Genomic DNA, 20,808 nt, shown 5'->3' with positions numbered 1-20,808 from the left:
TGTGAGCCCAATTAATTGCATTTCTCTGTTATTATTTAATTCTTATTTAAGGCAACTTTTCTTTCAAACTTCACTCTTGATAATTCTTCTGAAATCTGGCTAGTCATCAAAATCACACAGATGGAAGGGTTACAGGAACTTTACTCTATGTGTTATTCCCTCTGACTCCCTTTGAATTTCTAATTTAGTAGAATTTGATTGAGCCTGAGAACTGTAGTTTGAAAAGTTCCTCTAGGTTCTAATGATTATTCAGGTTTAGAACTCTGGCCTTGACCTTTACCTGAGCATGAATTGTTTTAAGGCAGTCCGATTTGCTAATGTGCCCTATGTCTCAGAATCATTCCCAGAGTGGACCATTAACTTTATTAAATCCATCCACTGCTCTTTAGAGCTGAGTGATCTCTTTATTCCAGAGATGAAGCTCATTTTCAACTCCTGAACAATTAAACCAAGCAGGGATAACAGTGGTTCTCCTTCAAGGCCACAGTTCTCTGCTGGAGTAGAATGAGCACTTTCTAGGAAATCATGCCAAATTTTTGGTGCATATAAAGGGCATTGCTATATTCCCCAATATGCTATCTCTTTTCCCCTCCTGGACCACATTTTAGATGGAACAGACATTCCCTGTGGGACCAGTTTGAAAGACACTAAGCCATTCTGCATGGCTGTGGTAACCATTGGCTGTAACTTAATTTTCAGCTGTATCTGACTTAGGAGAAATGCAACAATCCTACAAGTGAGGGCCTACCAACTGAGAGCTGGTTGATCCTCTCCCACTCCAAACAACTGCAGCACAATGGATTTCACCTACAGATGATGAGAAGATACCACTGAGGGAAGGAGATAGAGGAGGAAGCTGGAAACAGTTTATGTCTATTTCATCCAGCTTAATATCTCACAAGAGCATTCAGTGACAGACAACCCTGGTCTCTAACAAGGAATTAAGTGTAATATACCACTTTGCCAGTATTTATCTGTTCCCCATGCCTATATCAACACACATGAGTCTTCTTTCTGCACTCCCAGGCTACTGCTCAATAAGTTTACAGCATATTTGGCAAGTAAAAGCAAAAGCAGCTGTTTTCTACATCTTGTTCCTGCTGTTTAAGGTGTGCATCCCAGCCAAATGAATCATATCAGAGCCAAAGACCCTGGCAGGAGTTCCTTGCTACAAATCTGTATCCTTTTCTATCTCATCTACTTGAAGAACAAAAGATTTGCAAGCCTTGTAATAATCTTCAGACACAATAGTGCAGCTATTTACTGAGCTACACCTGAGGTATTTTTTAGTAAAGTGTGGATAAGTAGTGTGGCAGGAAGTCATAAACACACTCTGTCTTGCACTTTGACTTCTCCAGAACCACGGCAATCATCTGAAGTATTTGTGATCAATAAGTATTGTTAATCTTCATGCATATGGAAAGGATGAAAAAGGATCAGTCATCCCAGACATCCCAGGAGAGAGAGGTATTTTTCCAGTTTCTCAGATACCACATCTAGTTGGCACCAATCTGAGTATAATTTAACCCTACTGGTGATTGACCTTAGAGGTCAACAGAGTCTAGAGCATTTTATTTCAAGGGAAGCTGAACACTGGCTTTAGACTGTGATGGGCCTACATCACAGTAAAAGAGATACAGCAGAGATCACTAATGTACATCAGAAAAGCATCATTTCTGGTTATTGAGGCTATATTTGAGACTACTGCCTGAAGACTGAAAACTGTTTTACTCATAGCCAAACCATGTAGCCATCCTTAGCTGCTCTGTAAACGGGGCTGTGAAGAATGTACTTCCCACACATCATGTGAAGTCCCAGAGACCAGAAACACTGTGTGCAGGCTTTATCCTGAAAGTCTGAATTCCTGAGTGGAGAGTTTGACTAACCCCAAGAGGTCTTCCACTCTGAGGTTGCTGTCACGTGACTGTGTCTGAGGGAAATCACAGCCCTTATCTGAGGAATACCAAGTTGCCAGTTCATTTACATGACAATAACACGTTGATACAACTTGATACAACTGCCAGTCTATCTGCAGTTGGTCTCAGTAGGTTCTCCCTCACTAGAGGCCTTCAGCATTGGCGTAATTACCTCCCCACCTCAGCTTGGAAGCATGACCTACAGTTTTTCTAATTGGGACACCTTGCCTCCCCCTACCTGTACGTGCATTAGGGGAGAGTTGCTCCATTTGTAGCTTTCTGGGACAACAACAGAAGCAATTGCCAGAAATCAACTAAGTTTTTCAGTGGCTACATTCCTACTTTTGTAGGATTGACACTCATTGCTTCATTCTACAACTTGATTTTACTGCACGATTTGGATTTTTACTCTTATATACACTCTGTGTTAGCGGTCCCCATCATTTTTGGCACCAGGGACCAGTTTCGTGGAAGACAGTTTTTCCGGGGCACTGGCGGGGATATGGTTCAGGCAGTAGTGTGAGCAATGGGGAGTGGCAGATGAAGCTTTGCTCGCTCACCCACTGCTCACCTCCTGCTGTGTGGCCTGATTCCTAACAGGCCATGGGTCTACAGCCCGGGGGTTGGGGACCCTTGCTCTATATGTTACTTAAATTTGTGGTCTTAATCCTGACCCAGCTTATCCCTAGACTCTGATTCCGTCTCATTCTGTATCAGGAGAAATTTTCTATGATATTTTAATTATTTACAGTATCTATAAATTATTAATTGCCTAAAGTCTAGAGCAGTAGTATGAGCACATGTACAATCAGAGAGCACCTTGGCATTGGTTCAGAGAAGCTTTACTGACCGGGGGACTTCTGAAGTTACCTTGAAAAGACTGGGGTTAGTTGAACTCTGTAGATTCCTGCTAGATTTACTGTATTATACTTCCATCACTTTCTTTTTGAAGCTGAAATAATACATCAGTTTGCTCCTGTCAGGGCAAAAGACCAATTTCATTTGTCTACCCATGAAGATGAATGGATGCAGCAAAAATCCAGAAATGTCTTAGATATATTACTGTACAGCTCATTGACCATTCTATCAATGCTTGACTTGAAAGTCATGGCTATCTGATGTCAAGTTCCATTGATAATGTGATTCCTAAACATTACTTTCAAGTATGCTTCCCTCAGAGGTCACAGAAGAACTTCGGTGACCTGCAAAGACCTAAAACAGATGAAGTTCCAATTAACCATGACACCAGTGGCTTTAACGTTTATAATCTTTTCCTGTAAAGGAAATTATAGGGAGCTCCATGCACATGGTTTGGGGGTTTTCCTGACCAGTGGGGTTAAACCAAGTGACGTTAACAAAAATAAATCTAGAAGGCCCTTGTAAATAATGTAATATTCTTTTATATTTAAAGAGTCTGTTGAGAGTCCGCCTGCCGATGCAGGGGACACGGGTTCGTGCCCCGGTCCGGGAAGATCCCACGTGCCGTGGAGTGGCTGGGCCTGTGACCCATGGCCGCTGAGCCTGCGCGTCCGGAGCCTGTGCTCCGCAACGGGAGAGGCCACAACAGTGAGAGGCCCGCGTACCGCCAAAAAAAAAAAAAAAAGACTGTATACAAACACATGTGCACATCTATGTAATTATTTATAGCCTACATCCCTCTCAAGCACATTAACAACTATGCCACAAAAAGCAATTGTGCCAGAACGCCTTATGAGTTAGACCTAAAGTGGGTTAAAGCAACAGTTTTTGTTTATATGGTCTTTCTTGTCCAAGGAACACTGTGTAGGCCCTTGTTTCTTTAGGAAAATGTAGGACATACTAACTTGAAAATAAGAAAAAGCAACAAAGTGAAGCTTTTGATGGTTGCTGGGACTGTAAGCAGTTGTAAATTCTCCTCCCTGCTGTAAATTATCTTCTCCTTCTCCTTTTCTTTTAATCTCCATTTAATTCCCTTTTCAAAATATTAGCTTGACTCTTCTTGAAAAATACTTCCTCAGCCTGCTAAAAGCACCCCTAACCACGCAGAAATGTTATATGCAACTTTGTGGAGATCTATTATTTTTCTTCTACCATACAGAATCTTGAGAAATGAAATGCTCATCTCTCATCAACCCCAAAGAAGTCCAAGTCTACGGTGAGGCCCAGAGTGTTCCTTACATTTCAACTTCTTTGAGGATGTTCTCCTGCCAGTTCTGACCAACTAAAAGTTGGGAGAACCAGTTTCTGAGGCAAATAGAACATTCCTAGGTTTTAAAATAATTTCTGACATTTTCATGGCATCCTTCCTTAAAGACCTTCAAATTATGCTTCAGAAATTTTAATTGTTCACTGAAATTATCTGTTAGTAAGCAAAGTGTTGCATTTGATAGTAGCAATAGTCCACACATGGAACATCAATAGATGGATATAAAACGTGTAATTTGCTGGCCTTTGTATAAGACAAAGACATTGACATATCTATTTTAAGTCTTCTAATCATGCTGTTCTACTATAATTCTCAGTGTTTCAAATGTAGTTCCTAGGCCCTTCATTATCTGTGTCTTCATGCCTTCCATAAACCATTTCCTGTCTTGCACCAAACCACATTCTCGCTGTTCCTCATAGCCATCTTTTTCCTCTGCCTCTACCTCAGTTTATCAAGTGCTGAATTTATGAACTGTGTCAGTAGTTTGCTGTGTAGTTTGAACCAGATAGGACACAAACATGAAATGGTTTTGCTTCAAGCAGATGGTTTATTCATCTTTCTTACTGGCATCCTGAGTAGATTCCATTCCTTTCTGGTCTCTGTGACACGAAAAAGTTAAATTAAGTTCAGTTCAGCTTCAAATTTCAATCTCATATTCAGTTTAATGTTGTTTCCAGTTTAAGCTTAAACCATGCCCAAGTGAACTTCACTGGTAGGGAAGAATGATCAGTTTCCAGCATCTTCCCTTACCCCACCTGGGTGACATTATTCTACATTGGCCTGAGAAGTAGGAATGAAGGAAAGTGAGCAAATGTCTCCTCTTAAGTAGCATTTTATGGTGTTCATGTATTATATGTAATAAGGACATAAACATTTGCTTTCTTTAAGGTGCAAGTGTGGGCTCTTAAGAGGTCTTACAGAAGCTCTTCTGTTTTCCCATTTTTTTTTTTTAACAAGAAAAACATGCTCTGTCATGTCTTCAGGCATCTTTATTCTGGAGTACTCTTGCTGCATATGCACTGCTTCTGTTAGACAGCTCAAACATAGCTGCCTCCTTCAGTATCCAGTTGACCTATGGAAATGTTTTTGCCACACCAAGCATCGGGAAGTACAAGATGCCTCTTCTCTTTACTATTCCATCATTTCAGTTCCCTTTTTAAGCCCTCAGTAGTCATAGAAAGCAAATAAAGCATTCAGTTGCATAAGCAGAGTCCAAGTTGGTAATTAGAAGTCATCCTATCTACTTTGTACTCCCAGACTCTATAAATGATGGTCTTCGAGTGCCCCTCATTTGCTTGGGGCAGAAGGATTGAAGTACCACTGTTTATACCTCCTTGGGGAGTGAACAGAAGAAACCATCACACTGTCTACCTGGGCCATGGATTCACTGTGACTATGATTCTCTCCTAAATTTTCAGAGAGGTTTAGAATAAGTGAGACTGGTGGAGTAATGATGGAAAGGCCAGTTTTCTACCTCTTTTGTAAACCCTTTTGAGATAAGTCTTATTTCCATCTCTTAGAATGAGAGAAACTTAGTACTTATTGTTTACAGTTGAAGACTATAGCGAGAATTCTAAAGTAACAGAGTCCAACGTGTTCATGACCATAATAGTGGAGCTTCAGAGTAGCTCATAAGTTAGACAGGAGGAAACATCTAATCAAAAGTGTTCTCAAACCCAGCAACGTAATTCAGTCAAATTGAGTGTTCTTTTTTTTTTAATTGAAGTATAGTTGATTTACAGTGTTGTGTTAGTTTCTGCTTTACAGCAAAGTGATTCAGTTATACATATATATACATATATTCTTTTCCATTATGGTTTATCACAGGTTATTGAATATAGTTCCCTGTGCTATACAGTAGGACCTTGTTGTTTATCTATTTTACATATAGTAGTTCATATCTGCTAATCCCAAGCTCCTAATTTATCCCTTCCCCCACTTTTCCCCTTTGGTTACCAAAAGTTTGTTTTCTATGTCTGTGATTCTGTTTCTGTTTCATAAATAAGTTCATCTGTGTCATATTTAGATTCCACATATAAGTGATATCATGTGTTATTTGTCTTTCTCTTTCTGGTTTACTTCACTGAGTATGATAATCTCTGGGTACATCCATGTTGCTGTAAATGGCACAAATTGAGTATTCTTATTACTTGGTACTTGAACAAATTACAACCTCCTCTTGGATGACAAAGAAAAACTGAAAGGAAATAGTTGCATTAAGTGCCTGGCCCATTGAACTTCAAATTCCAGATAATAGAACTTCTGGATCAGGACAGTCTGTGCAGTGCAGTGTGGCTGTAAATAATGCAGATTAGTGGCCTCTCTTGGATCTCCATGTTTGTTCCTGAAGAGCCAGGGGAGTTGGATTTGGTTTTAGCACATCTCTTATAGGACTTCCACCTCCAGCCACTGTCCATGAGAAAATAGTTAATCCTTATTGTTTTACCTTGGGCAAGGTAGCAGCATTCAAAGTGGCAATTAATGGTGTCCCCCAAGCAGAAATTTCAAGGATGTATAGTTGTTTTCCTTTATATGCATCAGAATTTGGGACATCGGGTTTTTTTGCTTTTGTTTTTGTTTTTTTAGTTCATCTACTACAAAAATCACTCAAAGAAATGAGGTTTAATTTTAACATTGGCTAAAATGTTTCACTACTTAGGGAAAAGAAAACAGAACAATGCTGGAAATCAAAACATTTGACATATCCAGCTCTCATTGACACATACTTATAAACAAAAAGATAAGTAAAATAAATAAGTGTATCATGTACTAAAAGATGATCATAAACCATATTATATTTTTGTAAAATCAGTCATCTGAAATCTGTTCTTCTTTCTTTATTTCCTAGAAATACTAATGAATAGCATTTTTAAAACTCCTAGGTAATTTTTCTCAACTAAGAGCCTGAAGTTTTCTTTGTAAATTGAAACAGAACAGGCAAAAATCTATAATTTTTGAGAAAATCCCCACTCCAGACTTCGGAGAAGTCAAATGTCTCTCAAAATCCCAGCCCACTAAAAAGAATCCCTTTTTTGCCTTAGGGCCAAGGGTCAATTTTTCAATGTTAGGCCTGAATCTATTGAGTAATTTGAAAAGAAAACCTGAGAGCACCCTGATGCCTGGCACATAGTTAGGCAATTGGAAATTACAATATGGTGTGATACATACTGAGACAGAAATAAAAGGGCAAGAGAGAACACCAGGTTTCAGGGACAGCCACCTGGAGAGGGAGATGTCCACATTTCCAAGGTAAGACTCAAAGGATAAATGTAAATTAGCCAATAAAAGGAAGTTGGGCATGGGATTGTTCTAGGAAAAGGGAACAGCATGTTTAACACCAAGTGTAAAGAGGAACATAATGTATGCTGGGAAATGAAAAATAAATTTCTCTATAGTGCCAGCAAGTAGTAGAAGACACAACAGGGACTGTGAAAGGACCTAGAGCCATATTGAGTACGGCTTTTATCCTAAGGAAAATAAGGAATCACTAGAAGATTAAAGCAGATAATTATTATGTTATTTTAGGAAGAACATACTGTACTTTCTTTGTAGATGAGTAGTGGCAGGGCAGGATTCCAGCCAAGAGTCCTGTACCATGTTTGAGGCAAGAGATGCTAATGACCTCAAGTAGGGTAATGGTGGTGGTGGGGAGAGGGAGAAAAGGATGGAATCAAGAAATATTAGGAGGTAGAAGAAAGGATTGGTGATCGATGGACTCATTAATTGCAGAATGGTGAAGGATATGATAGAAGAAGAGGAAATATCCAAAATTATGGCTAATAAAGGCCATAATTGTAAATCACTGAGATAGGGAAAAAGATACAGAGAAAGAGAAAAAGCAAGTTGAGGAGGTGGGACAGTGGGTCCATATTTGGTTCTGTTGTTGTTTTGATGGCTGTGGGACACCCAAATGGAATTGTCAAGTACGACAATATATATGCAAGTGTAGAGATCAAAGGGGGAAATCTGACTGGAGATGCAGAGTTGAGAGTTGTGAGCATATGAAGTGTAATTGTAGCTAAGGGTATGGATAGAATGAGATGAAAGAAAAGCCTAGGACAGAATCCTGAAGGTTTATGGTGTAGGTAGAAATACTGAGAATACCTTCCTTGCTCCTGCAGCATCGTAGGTCTTCCAGCTCCGTTTCCTTTGGTCCAGATGCTTTTAGCCTTGTTCTCACTTGAGTAACGCTGTGTTCCAAGTTGGCTTCATTAAAGGACATTGACATCTCCACGATCTTTTAAACTTAAGAGCCAACATTTATGTTCTTCATATAACATCTAATATTCTTTATATAATATAAAAGGCAGGATTCTTTTCAAAACCCTAATCATGGTCTGTGGGAAGGATAGTTCTTTTGTACCAGATAATCATGCCTACACATTGTATAATGAGGAAAAATCCTTGATTATGATGTATAACTTAAGGAATTCTCAATAAGTTGTCTGTCCCATTCCTTTTACAACTATTCTTTTAAAGGTGAACAGATCCTTGAAGGGAGACTCTGCAGTCTGTTTAGCATGCTATTTATACTTAAAAAGTGTTAAATTATCCTAATCATGCTTATAGTAACAATCAAGATTAATTGCATCTATATTAAGGTTACTTATTATTTGTTCTACTTCAGCAGTAACACAAATCCAATTGTACAAGCAATTTCCATAATCCAAATTGTGAAAGAAAGTAGAAGCAAAAAAAAGACTATGCATAACTGGTTGAAATAGTATTTAAAATAAATCCTTAACCAAATGGTTATGTAAAATTCTGTTTTTGAAAAGGAGCTGATTCTGAACAGATTGTATATGTGTCTCTGGTAGAAGTGGATTATCTATCTTGAATTGGATTGTGATGACGATGACCCTATTCTAAGTAAACCAAATCTCTTGAACTATATAATGAGATCAGGAGGAACATTCGGCCTGAGAACAACAGATTGCAATGACGGAGATGATTTCACTAATGTTTTTCCCAGCCTCTTTCCTTGATGTACATAATACTGTGCTTTTGTCCTGCAGAGATTCCTGATCCTGCAGTTCTGTGTGCTAACTCTTTTTTCTTATTCTGATTTTCATTTTTATAAGTAGAGCTGAATGAGTGGCAGGAAGCTGCGAAATCTATCTTATAAAAAGGTGATGGGGGTAGAATCTAGAATCTTCATTTGCTTTGCAGAAGGATTGCAGAAAAACTATCACCAGTAAATATTGAACTGATTCATTCCTGTTTCTTCTTTGTTTAGGCCGTGAGGAGGCAAAAGTTGCTTGAACAGAGTATCCAGTCTGCCCAGGAGATTGAAAAATCCTTACACTTAATTCAGGAGTCCCTCTCATCCATTGACAAGCAGTTGGCAGCTTATATTGCTGACAAAGTGGACGCAGCTCAAATGCCTCAGGAAGCCCAGGCAAGTAGAACCTGGAATGAGCTTCTTTTCTTTTGTTTTTATTATCTGAACAAGACATTAGTAACTTTCTAACTTAAAATTTATTCATCTAGTTGTACAAAGGGTTATTTGATCAACTGATTGGACTATTTGGAGGTAAGGGGAGAAAAGATCTCTATATTAGTACTCTAAGATTTATTTTTGAATGTACATAATGGAGGAATTTGAAATAGAGACACTTAAAAGACCAGGGCAGTATCACACTGAAGTCTGCTGTTTATCAATATTTTCAAACTATACTTGAGCTAGAGGGAAACCCTAGGAATGTCAATTGTAAAGAAAATATTTTTGGTGGTAGTATTAAAAATGCAGCATCAAATATTTTATTATCAACTCACCTTTATCTTGGAATTAGAATTCATATGACCTATATTCTACATTTAATGTGTTGCAAGTAGTTAATAACAAGAAATTAGAGATATAAATTTGCATTTTATTACAAATACTAATATGTCTATACTCATATTTACTCACATACCTATACATTCAACACTATTCAATCTGAATTATGAAATGTGTTAAACTAATTTTTCTAGAATGAGAGTTAAAATAGGAATGAAAATAAATCTAAGTCAACTTTATACCAAGTAAATTTAGTCTATATCTAAATTAACTTTCACCTTGGGAAGTAATGCTGTATTTCTATTTTTAAATAACATTTACATGTATGTAAAATATCATAAGAATTATTTATTTAAATGTCTTTAGGATTTTCTGATAGTAAGGTACTATCAGATAGCTACTATATCTATAGTAACTATAAATAGCTACTTTTCACATCTTATGTACATAGTATGAACCCAATACTCAAGGATAACTCAGACCGATACAATATAATGAGAGGAGTATTAGAAGGTTATCTGTCCATCCCCAAGGCCCTCTCCCCACTAATTGGTGGAGATACCTGAATGTTTTCACTTCACAATAAATTTGGGGGTAAAATACTGAATTTATAAGTTATGGTTATTGTGCCTTTACAGTGCAGTGAATCACAGTTAAATTGGTGCCCAAAGCATCAGTGTACACAATAGCATGGGTTAGTTTTCCATATTGTCTTAAGTTTGACCAAGAACGTCCTTGAGAATATAGGGCAGAGTACAGATAGCTTTGATAGGCTGCAAAAGTCTAGAGTGATGGGGTTCCTCATTGACCATTGTCATAGGAGGTGAAGAAAGTGAAGTTTGGGGAAGTTTTTGATGATAAAATCCTCATGATAGTCTTTTCACCAGGGCAGTATGTAACCTCCCCGGTATACACATTTCTTCAAACTAACATAGCGTAGTCAAGTTCTCTAGCATTATCTATTTTGAAGACTGTTCCGATTTGAGTCACATACAAAGTTTTTTAGGTAGGCTTTAGAAAAATGCATGGTAGGAATGGGAAATATTTACTGAATTGAGAACGACATGATTATAAACTAAAGGCAGAGTAGAACCGCTTATTTTTTTAAATTTAGTGAAATGAATTTGGAGGAATGTTTGATTAAAGACTGCTCATAACTTGCTGAATGTAATTAAGGAAAAATTTGAACAGTATAAATATTAAACTCAGTTATTTGTACAGTAAAATATATAGAGTTACTTTTTCAAGCTGGTAGAATGAAACTATGAGTAGCAAATTTGAGATTGGCAGAAGTTCTTAATGTCTTAGGAAAAAATGGGAACTTTTAGGAAAAAAAATATTGTTTAGTTTAAAAGGTTGATGACCCTGAGTGTTTTTTTATTTAGATATAAATACATGATTCCATAAACATGAATATAACATACTAGTTTTTAATAACATTATATAAAGATTTTTGTTTGGTATCCCAAATAAAAACTATATTAAAAATATTATTAATAGCAGTTCAAAATACATGCAGATAACAGCACACAAGTAGATTAAGAAATTTCAAATCTACTTGAAAAAAGAGATTTTAGTGTACTAACAAGCTCAAATCCATTTTCCCTACATTTCTGGTTGCACCTGCATTTTCAAGATGATTCCTGACTTTGAATTCCCCAAATGGTAATATATAATATTGGAAAATGCAAGCCACCTGAAAGCTATTGAAACATTCTTCTCCAAGATTTTATTTTAAGATGACAGCAAAGTGAATTGTTTTCTAGAACAGAGTTATCAAGTACTCAGATTTACTTCAAGGACTGGCTTTCCTGAAGCTCAATTTGAATCTCCTTTGGAAGAAACAAGTAGAGGATAAAGGGGTTGTCTGTGAAGTAAGCACTTAAGCACAGTGTGTCAGACAAAGAACCTACTAAGAATACCACCAAAGGACGTTTTTCTAAGTATATATAAGGGGGGTAAATTTAAGCCTATGTATAAATGAAAATTTATACCCAATGTGTTTCTGTAAATTTGCAGAAGAGTTCATTGCTAATTAAAAGATTAATGGGCTTAGCTTTCCCTTTTCAGAAATTGAGTACTTGTTTTAATACATCACCCAGAAGCAGGACAAAGTGAATGGCATTACCATATTTGGCCATCTTAAATCTGTGCTCAGATTTCCTGTCACATATTGGCCACATAGATTTGTGGATGTTTGACTCCACCGTGTGGTGCACTGGTAGTTTTACTACTAAATTTAAATCTGTTAAAAAGAATCTCCCTTTTTCTGCCTTTCAAGATAGTTTGAGATTCTCAGGTATAAACAGATTTCAGTATTAAGGAAATGTGTGCAATGTGTAAAACATTTTGACAGGTATACTCTTATTATATGTAAAAGTAGATGTAGAGCAAGGCACTTCCTTGCATTCTATTTGCATTTACGACTATAGGGCAGCAATGAGCTTCCCACTGCCTCTGCATGTTCATTGATCTGTCATAATGAGCAAATTGGGCCTTCGGATTCTAAATCAGATTAAACATATTTTACTTTTTTATTTAGTGTCATGAACTTACAGAATAAAGTTTAACCTTTTAGACAATAAAACTACATACTGCTAGAATATCAGAGCATACACTGACTCGAGTATTTTATTTCAAAAAAATAATTCTTAACCAAACCAAATTCTTAAATCATATGACTACAGCATCAAAATGCCAGCATATTTAAAGAGAGGTTTTTATTAAAGTACAAAATTAAGATGACATCTTATTGATTCAAATAGAATAAAGCAAATAGAGAAAGCTCTTCTAGATATAGAAATTTTATCTTCTAGATATACAAATCAGAAATTTAAGACATATTTCAAAAATAGTATGACTAAATATAAAAAACCCTATGAGTGTTTCTTTGAAACAACTTTACAGAATAAAATCATCAAATTGATAACTGTGGAAAAGCACACGGCATGAATAGAGTTGTTTACTCTATTTAATTTTCCTAAAGAACACTGTGAAACACAGAGATTTAGTTTTATCACCTAAGGTCTGGAAGCAAAATTCCAAGTACCCAGCTTTGCACCCCAGGCCAATCAAGTCAGAATCTCTAGGTGGGCTCAGTCATCAGAATTTTTCAGAACTCCTCCCCACCCTGAGTTATTCTAATATGTAGCTAAGGTTGAGAACTTTCGATAGTTCATTACTAGTAATGGCTGAGTAGCTGCAGTCTCTTTTTTTCTTTTTTTCACGTCACACTTCTCACCACTGTTTGACATTCTCACCTATGGCTGTGACAAGATCTCAATGGGAGGGAGTTGGGGTGGAAGTCAGACTTTGGTGACTTTCCTATATTGATTGTTTGCTTACTCTTATGGGAAATGAGTGAAAGTAGAAAGTAGAAAATAGCTGAGAACTCCTACATGAATGAATTAATTTAGACAAGTAGAATTTTCAGTATGGATGTTTGAAGATGAACTTGGCTTAGTTTTCTTATTTTCTTCTTTTTTTCCCCCAATTCCACATATGTTAATGCGCCAGTTACCTTGTATGTATCTCTAAATCATTGTAGGAGCCGTGATAACTGTGTCTAAATAGCCACACAAATGTCTGTAATTCTTAAGATTACACAGATACTTCAATCTGTAATTTTTTTTCCTTTTCCAGTAATCTCATATTTTGAATCTCCAATATGTAAGAACAGTCTAACATGGGTACCTGTTGAAATGCTCCACATCATTATGTGTTGATGATGCACATTTTATAGAGGAGAGTATGACCCCATTACTCATATTACCACTAGAAGCAGTGGGGTTGCTTAACAGTGATTGTAATAGCTAAATTGTTCTATTTCTTTTGTCTGGCAGGTTCCTGATCCCATCTTTTGCAGCCTCATATCCCACATAGTAGATTTATGTTCATGAGTAGAGGGGGAAAAAAAGAACAATTTAGGAAACAAACAAATTACCATCAAAGGAGAGGATCTCATAATCATCATAGAAAAGTGCTCCTGTATTTTGCTTATCAAGCTAGGACTTTTGGGTATTTCAGGTTCACTACAGACCAGATTTCTTCCTTCCATCTCTCTTTCCATCCCAGTGAATATCAGTAAAGAGAAATGAGTATCAATAAACAGAAAAGAGGGATCTTCTTTTTACTAAAGAAAGCTGTTAATTTAAGATGATTGCATTAGCTGCGCATCAAAATAATTCATAACTGAGGTCTTCCTGTATTTATTTAAGCTAAATCTTCTAACTCACTTTAAATATATTCGGCCATATTTAAATGTAAACATTCCAAACTCTCAAAATCAGTGCTTAAAAAATAAAGACCTAAATGCAGATTTTGGTCTATCAGATTAAGTTTATGATTTCATTATGGAATAAAAAAGACTTTTATAGTGGAAATAGGCACATTAGATTGCCAAACGACTCAAAACAGTCTAACTTTACAGCCTACCTCACTGATTTATGAATTAGACAGTATAAACTTGCATAGGGAAATTCATTCTGGATTTATATAATAATGAAATAATTTAATCACAGAACAAGAAAATGGAGAGCTATTATAGATATTTGGGCTCCGATGTTAAACTCCACATAACCATAACAATTACTTTCCTTTCTTTTTACCCAGCAATATAGATATAATGGTAAACACAATGCAATGAATTTTAAATCTGTTCTAACACTGAAACGCTGCCTCTGTGTATTACTATATAGAACTGATTACTCCCTAATATAGAATGACTATTATTGTGATTTTGACCTGTTTAATAGTGTGGGAAATAATCACAAGCAAGAGTTGCAGAAGATGTGAAAGGTTATATTTTTTTCATGTTCCACATTTTTTTTTAAGATGTTGGGTGTAGGAGTTTATTAATTAATTTATTTATTTTTGCTGTGTTGGGTCTTCGTTTCTGTGCGAGGACTTTCTCTAGTTGTGGCAAGCGGGGGCCACTCTTCATTGCGGTGCACGGGCCTCTCACTATCACGGCCTCTCTTGTTGTGGAGCACAGGCTCCAGGTGCGCAGGCTCAGTAGGTGTGGCTCACAGGCCTAGTTGCTCCGCGGCATGTGGGATCCCCCCAGACCAGGGCTCGAACCTGTGTCCCCTGCATTAGCAGGCAGATTCTCAACCACTGCGCCACCAGGGAAGCCCCTCCACGTGTTTTAAAAGTACAAAGTATCCAAGATCCTCGAGTACATTTTCTTCTTTTAATTTTAGAATATGTGTTGTATGTGGCCATTTCCCCTTCTTGAGGATGCAATATCAAAATTACTGTCTGTTTAAAAATTACTCGTCTAACAGTGTTAAATTTCTCCATTCGTATTCTTAACCTGACATCTAATATTTTTCTTTCTGAAATATTTTAGTTATTTTCTTTGGAGTCATTTTCTTTATTTGATGTGAGAAAAGCTTCAATAATTATTTGATACAAAGTTTCCTTTTTTCCATTAAATACTTTAGACAGTTACAGCTTAATTTTCCTTGCCATTTTCTGTCATTAATTTGATATATGAGAATGGTCTGATGAGGTAAATCATGATAAAAAGCCCTGCTCTCTGCTCAGTTAATTGTAAAATGCTATATTGGAAATGTCATTAATGTTTGATTGATTTTTAGTTTTCTAATTTGCCCTTTACCATCTCTAATGGAAAAAATGGTTATATTCATTTCCACTGTTGTTTCCTACTTTCAATATATAGTGCTAGTTATGAACATAATTACTATATTGTCAAATGTCTTTTTTTGGTAAGGGCATGACGATATAATTAGCTTTATATTATTTCACTTTTATGAAAAACATCTAGTGATCCTGAGAAGTATTGGATTGAGAACTCCTTTTAGAGCATACGTGGGTATTCTAAATCAGCAGCACTCATTTGCTACTTCCTTTCATTTTGTTTCTTTTACAAATTACTGATTTTATATGAAGCTGACAGTTTCACAAGATCAGTTGTTTGTTTTCTTCAAACACTTATCATCCATATGCTGGTAGATGTATATTTTAGGTGAATATAGAACTCAAATAGTACAGTCTTTAGATCTTTAGCAGACATTAGAAATCCGGTAGCCAACTATGTAAATCATTATCCTTTGGATGAAATCTTCCAATCCCAGTGTTTTCTTCTACATTAAAAAAGTTTTTTAAATGTTATTTTTTTCATTGTCTGATTATAGTATCAGGAAAGACGATGTAATATTCATCTTTTTTAAGAGGAATTTGTAAATGGGAGATTGTCCATTTTGCCTATAATTTTCCATAATACTGTTATTTAAACAAATCACTTATCTATTTCACAATAAGCCTGCCCTAAAGTGATAAGGATTTTTAAATTATGTAGTGCCAGAATGATAATCTGATGACATTAAATAAAGTAGGTGGTAAAATATATCCTAAGTACAAACTAAAAATGAATTATCAGTTGAAAGTAAGAATTGTGGAATCAATTTTTAAAGGTGCTAGCTAAAGTATAAGTGTGATGCATGTTATACAGCCTTCCCAAAGTAGAATCAATTGGAAATAGATGTCCATTTTTATCTTATCTTAATAATGAATTGAATTGTTATCACTAAATATATACATTAAATACATGAGATAGTTCTTCCCAAATCTACTTGTGTGATATACTCTGCCAAAGAAAAGCAAAAGGATAATTTGAGCAAAGAACTGTATCCCTCTTGGATATTAATGCATATTAATATATAAAATATCTGAGAAGTTCTGTAGCACGGACACATGATTATCCTTAATTTACAAAATATATTTAGCCCCTGTGCTCTTTTCATACATAATATACTCAATTTATAAGGAAATTTTGATCTCTAATCCTATTGGAATCATACTACAGATATGAGAATTTTTCTAGAAATGCTGCCTATAAATTATGATAAAATCTCAGTTTTATATGATGTTCAACCATCATTTTTTTTAGTTTTAATGATTTTAGTAGTGGTGACCTTTCTGAGAGTATAGAAATTCATCCTCTCAACAGTCTATGTAACTGCTTGATATAAATATGAACATTTCAAAGTCCATGTAATTCTTTGCATTGAAACTTCCAAATTGCCAGACTTTCCTTTCACGTGTTAACATGGTCCTTCACATCCCCTTGTGACAGATAAAAGTTAAGTTTTTGGTCGTGTGTTTTTGTAAGTTATTGTTGTTCCTATTGTTTATAAGTCATGACAACAGTATGGCTCATCTGGAAAAATGTGGACTTAATCATCAGAAGACCTGTGTTTCAATGATCACCTAAGTTATTTTGGTTTTCTTTTGTAATGCTATGCTACTGCAGGCAGCTCTGAGGGGGCAATCTTTAAGGAAAAAAAAAACTATACAAATTACAAATAGAAAATTAAATACTGTTATAGAAGAATTCTTTCTGCAAGTGACCAGCCCTGAAACTTAAGGTTCAGTAGCTTTTCATTAATTCCTCCTCTAGATAGTAAGTTTTACTCTACCCAAATCCAGTTCTACTTCCGTGAAACTAAGTATTCACACTCTGCACACTCCAAACTCAGTCTTTTCTAGCGTGGTTCCTACAACCTGGAATGAATTCCCATTTTCTTATTATCTTATCTACCCCTCTAAAACCCCCTTATCAGCCATATGGAACTTAAATTATGCCAATTTCTTAAACTTTTACCAGATTCTATAGTAGAAATAAATATTTCTCTTCTCTTGTATGGCATAGCATGATTTTTTACATTATATTGCACATATTTCTGCTTTGTAATTTACTTGTATCTCTATGTTCCGTTTCCCTAGAACAGATATTCTTTAAGAATAGGGTCAATGGTTTGTTCTCACTGTGTGGAATAAGGTGGTAGATGCAGAATCTCCTTCTTGAATTGAATGGATAAGCTAAGTATTACTAGTATGCAAATAAGATTAGATGTCTGTTTTTTTTCTGATAAATGTCCAATTGGAGGATATTTTTGTTTTTAAATCATAATTTAAGAGACAGTATAGTTGTTTAAAGGGCATTGAATTTGCTACTTCCTAACTTTACCTTGGACAAGTCAACATTTCTCATCTCATTTGTAATTATAATTTAGGATGGTAAATACTTACCTTAGTTTGATTAGATAATTAAATGAATATATGTGAACTGTTGGGGCATAAGGTCACACAGATGTCCACTTTGGTGATGATGATAATAATGATTATTTCTTTCAGTGCTCTTCTCTCACCCCTCTAGTATAAAAGGCTAAGGGAATTAGGTGTATATTTCATTTTTTCCTCTACTATATATACCTTGAGTGCCAAATGGATGAATTAGTCAAAAACATGTGGACAGATACTGTTACAGGTATATAATTTGGGCCCTCTGCTCTCTCTGAATATCTTTTTAATTTTTCACTCATCATTTTCCTTTCCCAGTTTCTGTAATGGCTATTCAACTTTCATCACTTTCATTTTGATTCCTCCTCAATCCTCTTCTCTCTCATCCTCAGCAGATATCAAGGGGCTCATGCTTATAGACAAATGATATATAATGACACTGACAATTTATGAGTAGATATTTGTGCAGACAGCTTGAGCAGGTATTTTTACATATACTATCACCTCTAATCTTTTTACCAAAACCAATATAGTTGTCTGCTGCAGACATGAGAATTTTCCCAGATACTCTGCCTACAAATTATGATAATGCTTCATTGCTGGCTTGTCATTATCACCGTCAGTTTAGAAATGAGAAAACTGAGGCTCAAAAAAGTTTGGTGCTTTGCCCAGGTGGCAAGTCAGAGCCCTGAGATTTAAATCCAGATTTCTCTTAACACTATTCTGATTCCCAGAGAGCATCAAGTAGGAAGCATTACACTTTCTGCTTCTCCACATCCAAAATCTTTATGTATTACCTTTGGCTTCTGAAAGAGTGGCACCTCTCTACCTGTCAATATTTTCCACTGATTATTGATCTTTGCCCTTCACTCCATTTCCTCTCATTTCCTCCAAGGTTTTTCTAATCAATTATCTTCATATATGCTTTAAAAAAAATGCTTCGTCCATTGGCTTCTTTCATATGGCCTTAATACGTGTTCAGTTCTCAGTGACCCACATTTCATTATGTGGGGAGACAAAAGTCTTCAAAAATGATTTAAACTGTTTTATAAGGGTATTTCCTTGTCCTTAATCAGTCTTCAGCCCTTGAAAACCTGATTTCTGCTCTTACCGTCTACGGATTCTGTCCTAGCTACAGTGCTCATTGAACAGCTAATATGTCCTTATTAGTACTTATCTCATTTGATCTGTCTCAAAACTGACATTGTCGACCTCTCCCTCATTCTTAAAGCTCTCACAGCACTTGGTTTCAGTGGCACCCTCTCTCTTTCCTGGTTGTTCCTCTTCTTCTCTTAGACGTTTCCTTATCTTTCTTTGGTGTTTCCCTTCTTCTCCCATCCCTAAATTTTTCTGTTCTCCATGGTTCTCTCCTGACCCTCCCTTTCTATTTCCCTGTAATGTTTGAGTGCACTAAAATAAATACTGTTTGTACAAGTGATGCTGCTTCTTTTTAAAAAAAATGCACACACATATGTAGCTATATATGATGATTAATAAAATACAAATTCATATCAAAGTATTACTGAGTTTATAGAAGAATTCTCTCATTATGAATTGCCTTAATAGTTAGATTAAGTATTAGCAGTAAAACCATTATCTGTGATTCTGATCACTTTTAAACTTTAAACTTTATCTTCATATTAAAAAAAAACTGGACACTTTTCATTTAGGCCATGAGGTTATTTAATACCTCATTCCAACCTACGTTTCTAGTTATATTTCTGAGAATGTGCATTAATTCTCTATGAATTATTTCACTTCTCCCAAACTCTTCATGTGGTTCAGTGCCTTGTCCACACCTTGTTTTCCCTCATTCAAGAATGCTTCTGTTTTTAAAACTCTCATCTCCTTGCATATCCAGTGTACTCTTTAGGACACTTAGGTACAAGTAACAAAAATGAATTAACTAAAGCCAAAACAAAAATGAGGGAAGGGAGCTGGTCATAAGGGCACAGGAATGTCTCATGGAAAACAAGGGCAAGAATAACGTTTTTACTCAGGAAGAGACTAGAACCTGTGTTTTGGTCACTTGTAACAGCAAATTATCATGTTCTCTTAATGGTGTTGTGGATTGAGAAGGCTCAGCTGGATGGTTTCTCTTGGGGTCTCTCATGTGATTGCGGGCATTTGTTGGCTGGTACTACAGTGACTTATAAACTCAAGTAGGCTGGATGCCCAAGATGGTTCCCTCATGTCTAGCAGTTGATGCTCACTGTGAGCTGAAAGCTCACTTGGGACTATTCACTGAAACACTTCTCCACAGCTTCTCTATGTGGCTTAGGCTTTTCGTAGCATGTCAGATGAGTTCCAAGAGGGGGCATCCTAAGAGTGAGTGTTCCAAAAAGGCAGAAGTGGAAGCCACTAGGCCAGTTAAGGGCTTTTCCCATAAATGGCAGAGCATTACTTTTGCTCTGTTTTACTGGTCAAGGCAATCATAAGGCTGACCTAGATTTAAAGAGGTGAAGAAATAAACTCTGCCTCTTAGTGGGGGAATGGTAAGAGGAGTATGTGGTACGGACACTGTTGTTGCAGCCATCTTTGGCAGATGCTATCTACTTCAGCCTATGATTGAAAGCCATCAGTATTTTTGTTCCTACTATCTCTTTCTTACTTCTCTCTCTGGTTATGGACCTTTGCTCTTCCTAAACTGACAGTGCAAACTAGGGACTTCATAAGCACAGTCTCATACGTGACACAGTTCGAAGCACCCACAGAGCTTGACCAGACTTTCTCCTGTCAGTTCCGAGAGAGAGTCTGATGGACCTAATTGGGCACAAGCATTCTTCATGTTCTAATTTTCCATGACTTGGAGGTGGCCAGAGTTATGTGACAGAGACATGGCTGTTATTGGCCCACCATTTTGAGGGGGTGAGACTTTTCCA

General features: G+C 36.3%; 1 protein-coding gene across 3 annotated transcripts in view; it reads left to right on the top strand.

The window, feature by feature from the left end:
* The window catches only part of DMD (dystrophin), a gene marked incomplete at both ends in the record, with an annotated part of 2,093,893 nt that overhangs the window by 806,439 nt on the left and 1,266,646 nt on the right, over positions 1-20,808 (top strand). For all 3 annotated transcript variants that reach the window (XM_079728248.1, XM_079728247.1, XM_079728246.1), the window contains one exon: positions 9,338-9,499. In XM_079728248.1, the coding sequence (XP_079584374.1) occupies positions 9,338-9,499 (162 nt within the window). The remainder of the gene's footprint in view (positions 1-9,337; positions 9,500-20,808) is intronic.

The sequence above is a fragment of the Hyperoodon ampullatus genome (assembly GCF_949752795.1).
Source record: "Hyperoodon ampullatus genome assembly, chromosome: X".
NCBI classification, from domain to species: Eukaryota; Metazoa; Chordata; class Mammalia; order Artiodactyla; family Ziphiidae; genus Hyperoodon; species Hyperoodon ampullatus.
Note: the sequence above shows the minus strand (reverse complement) of the source record. Positions and strands in the feature narration are given on the sequence as shown.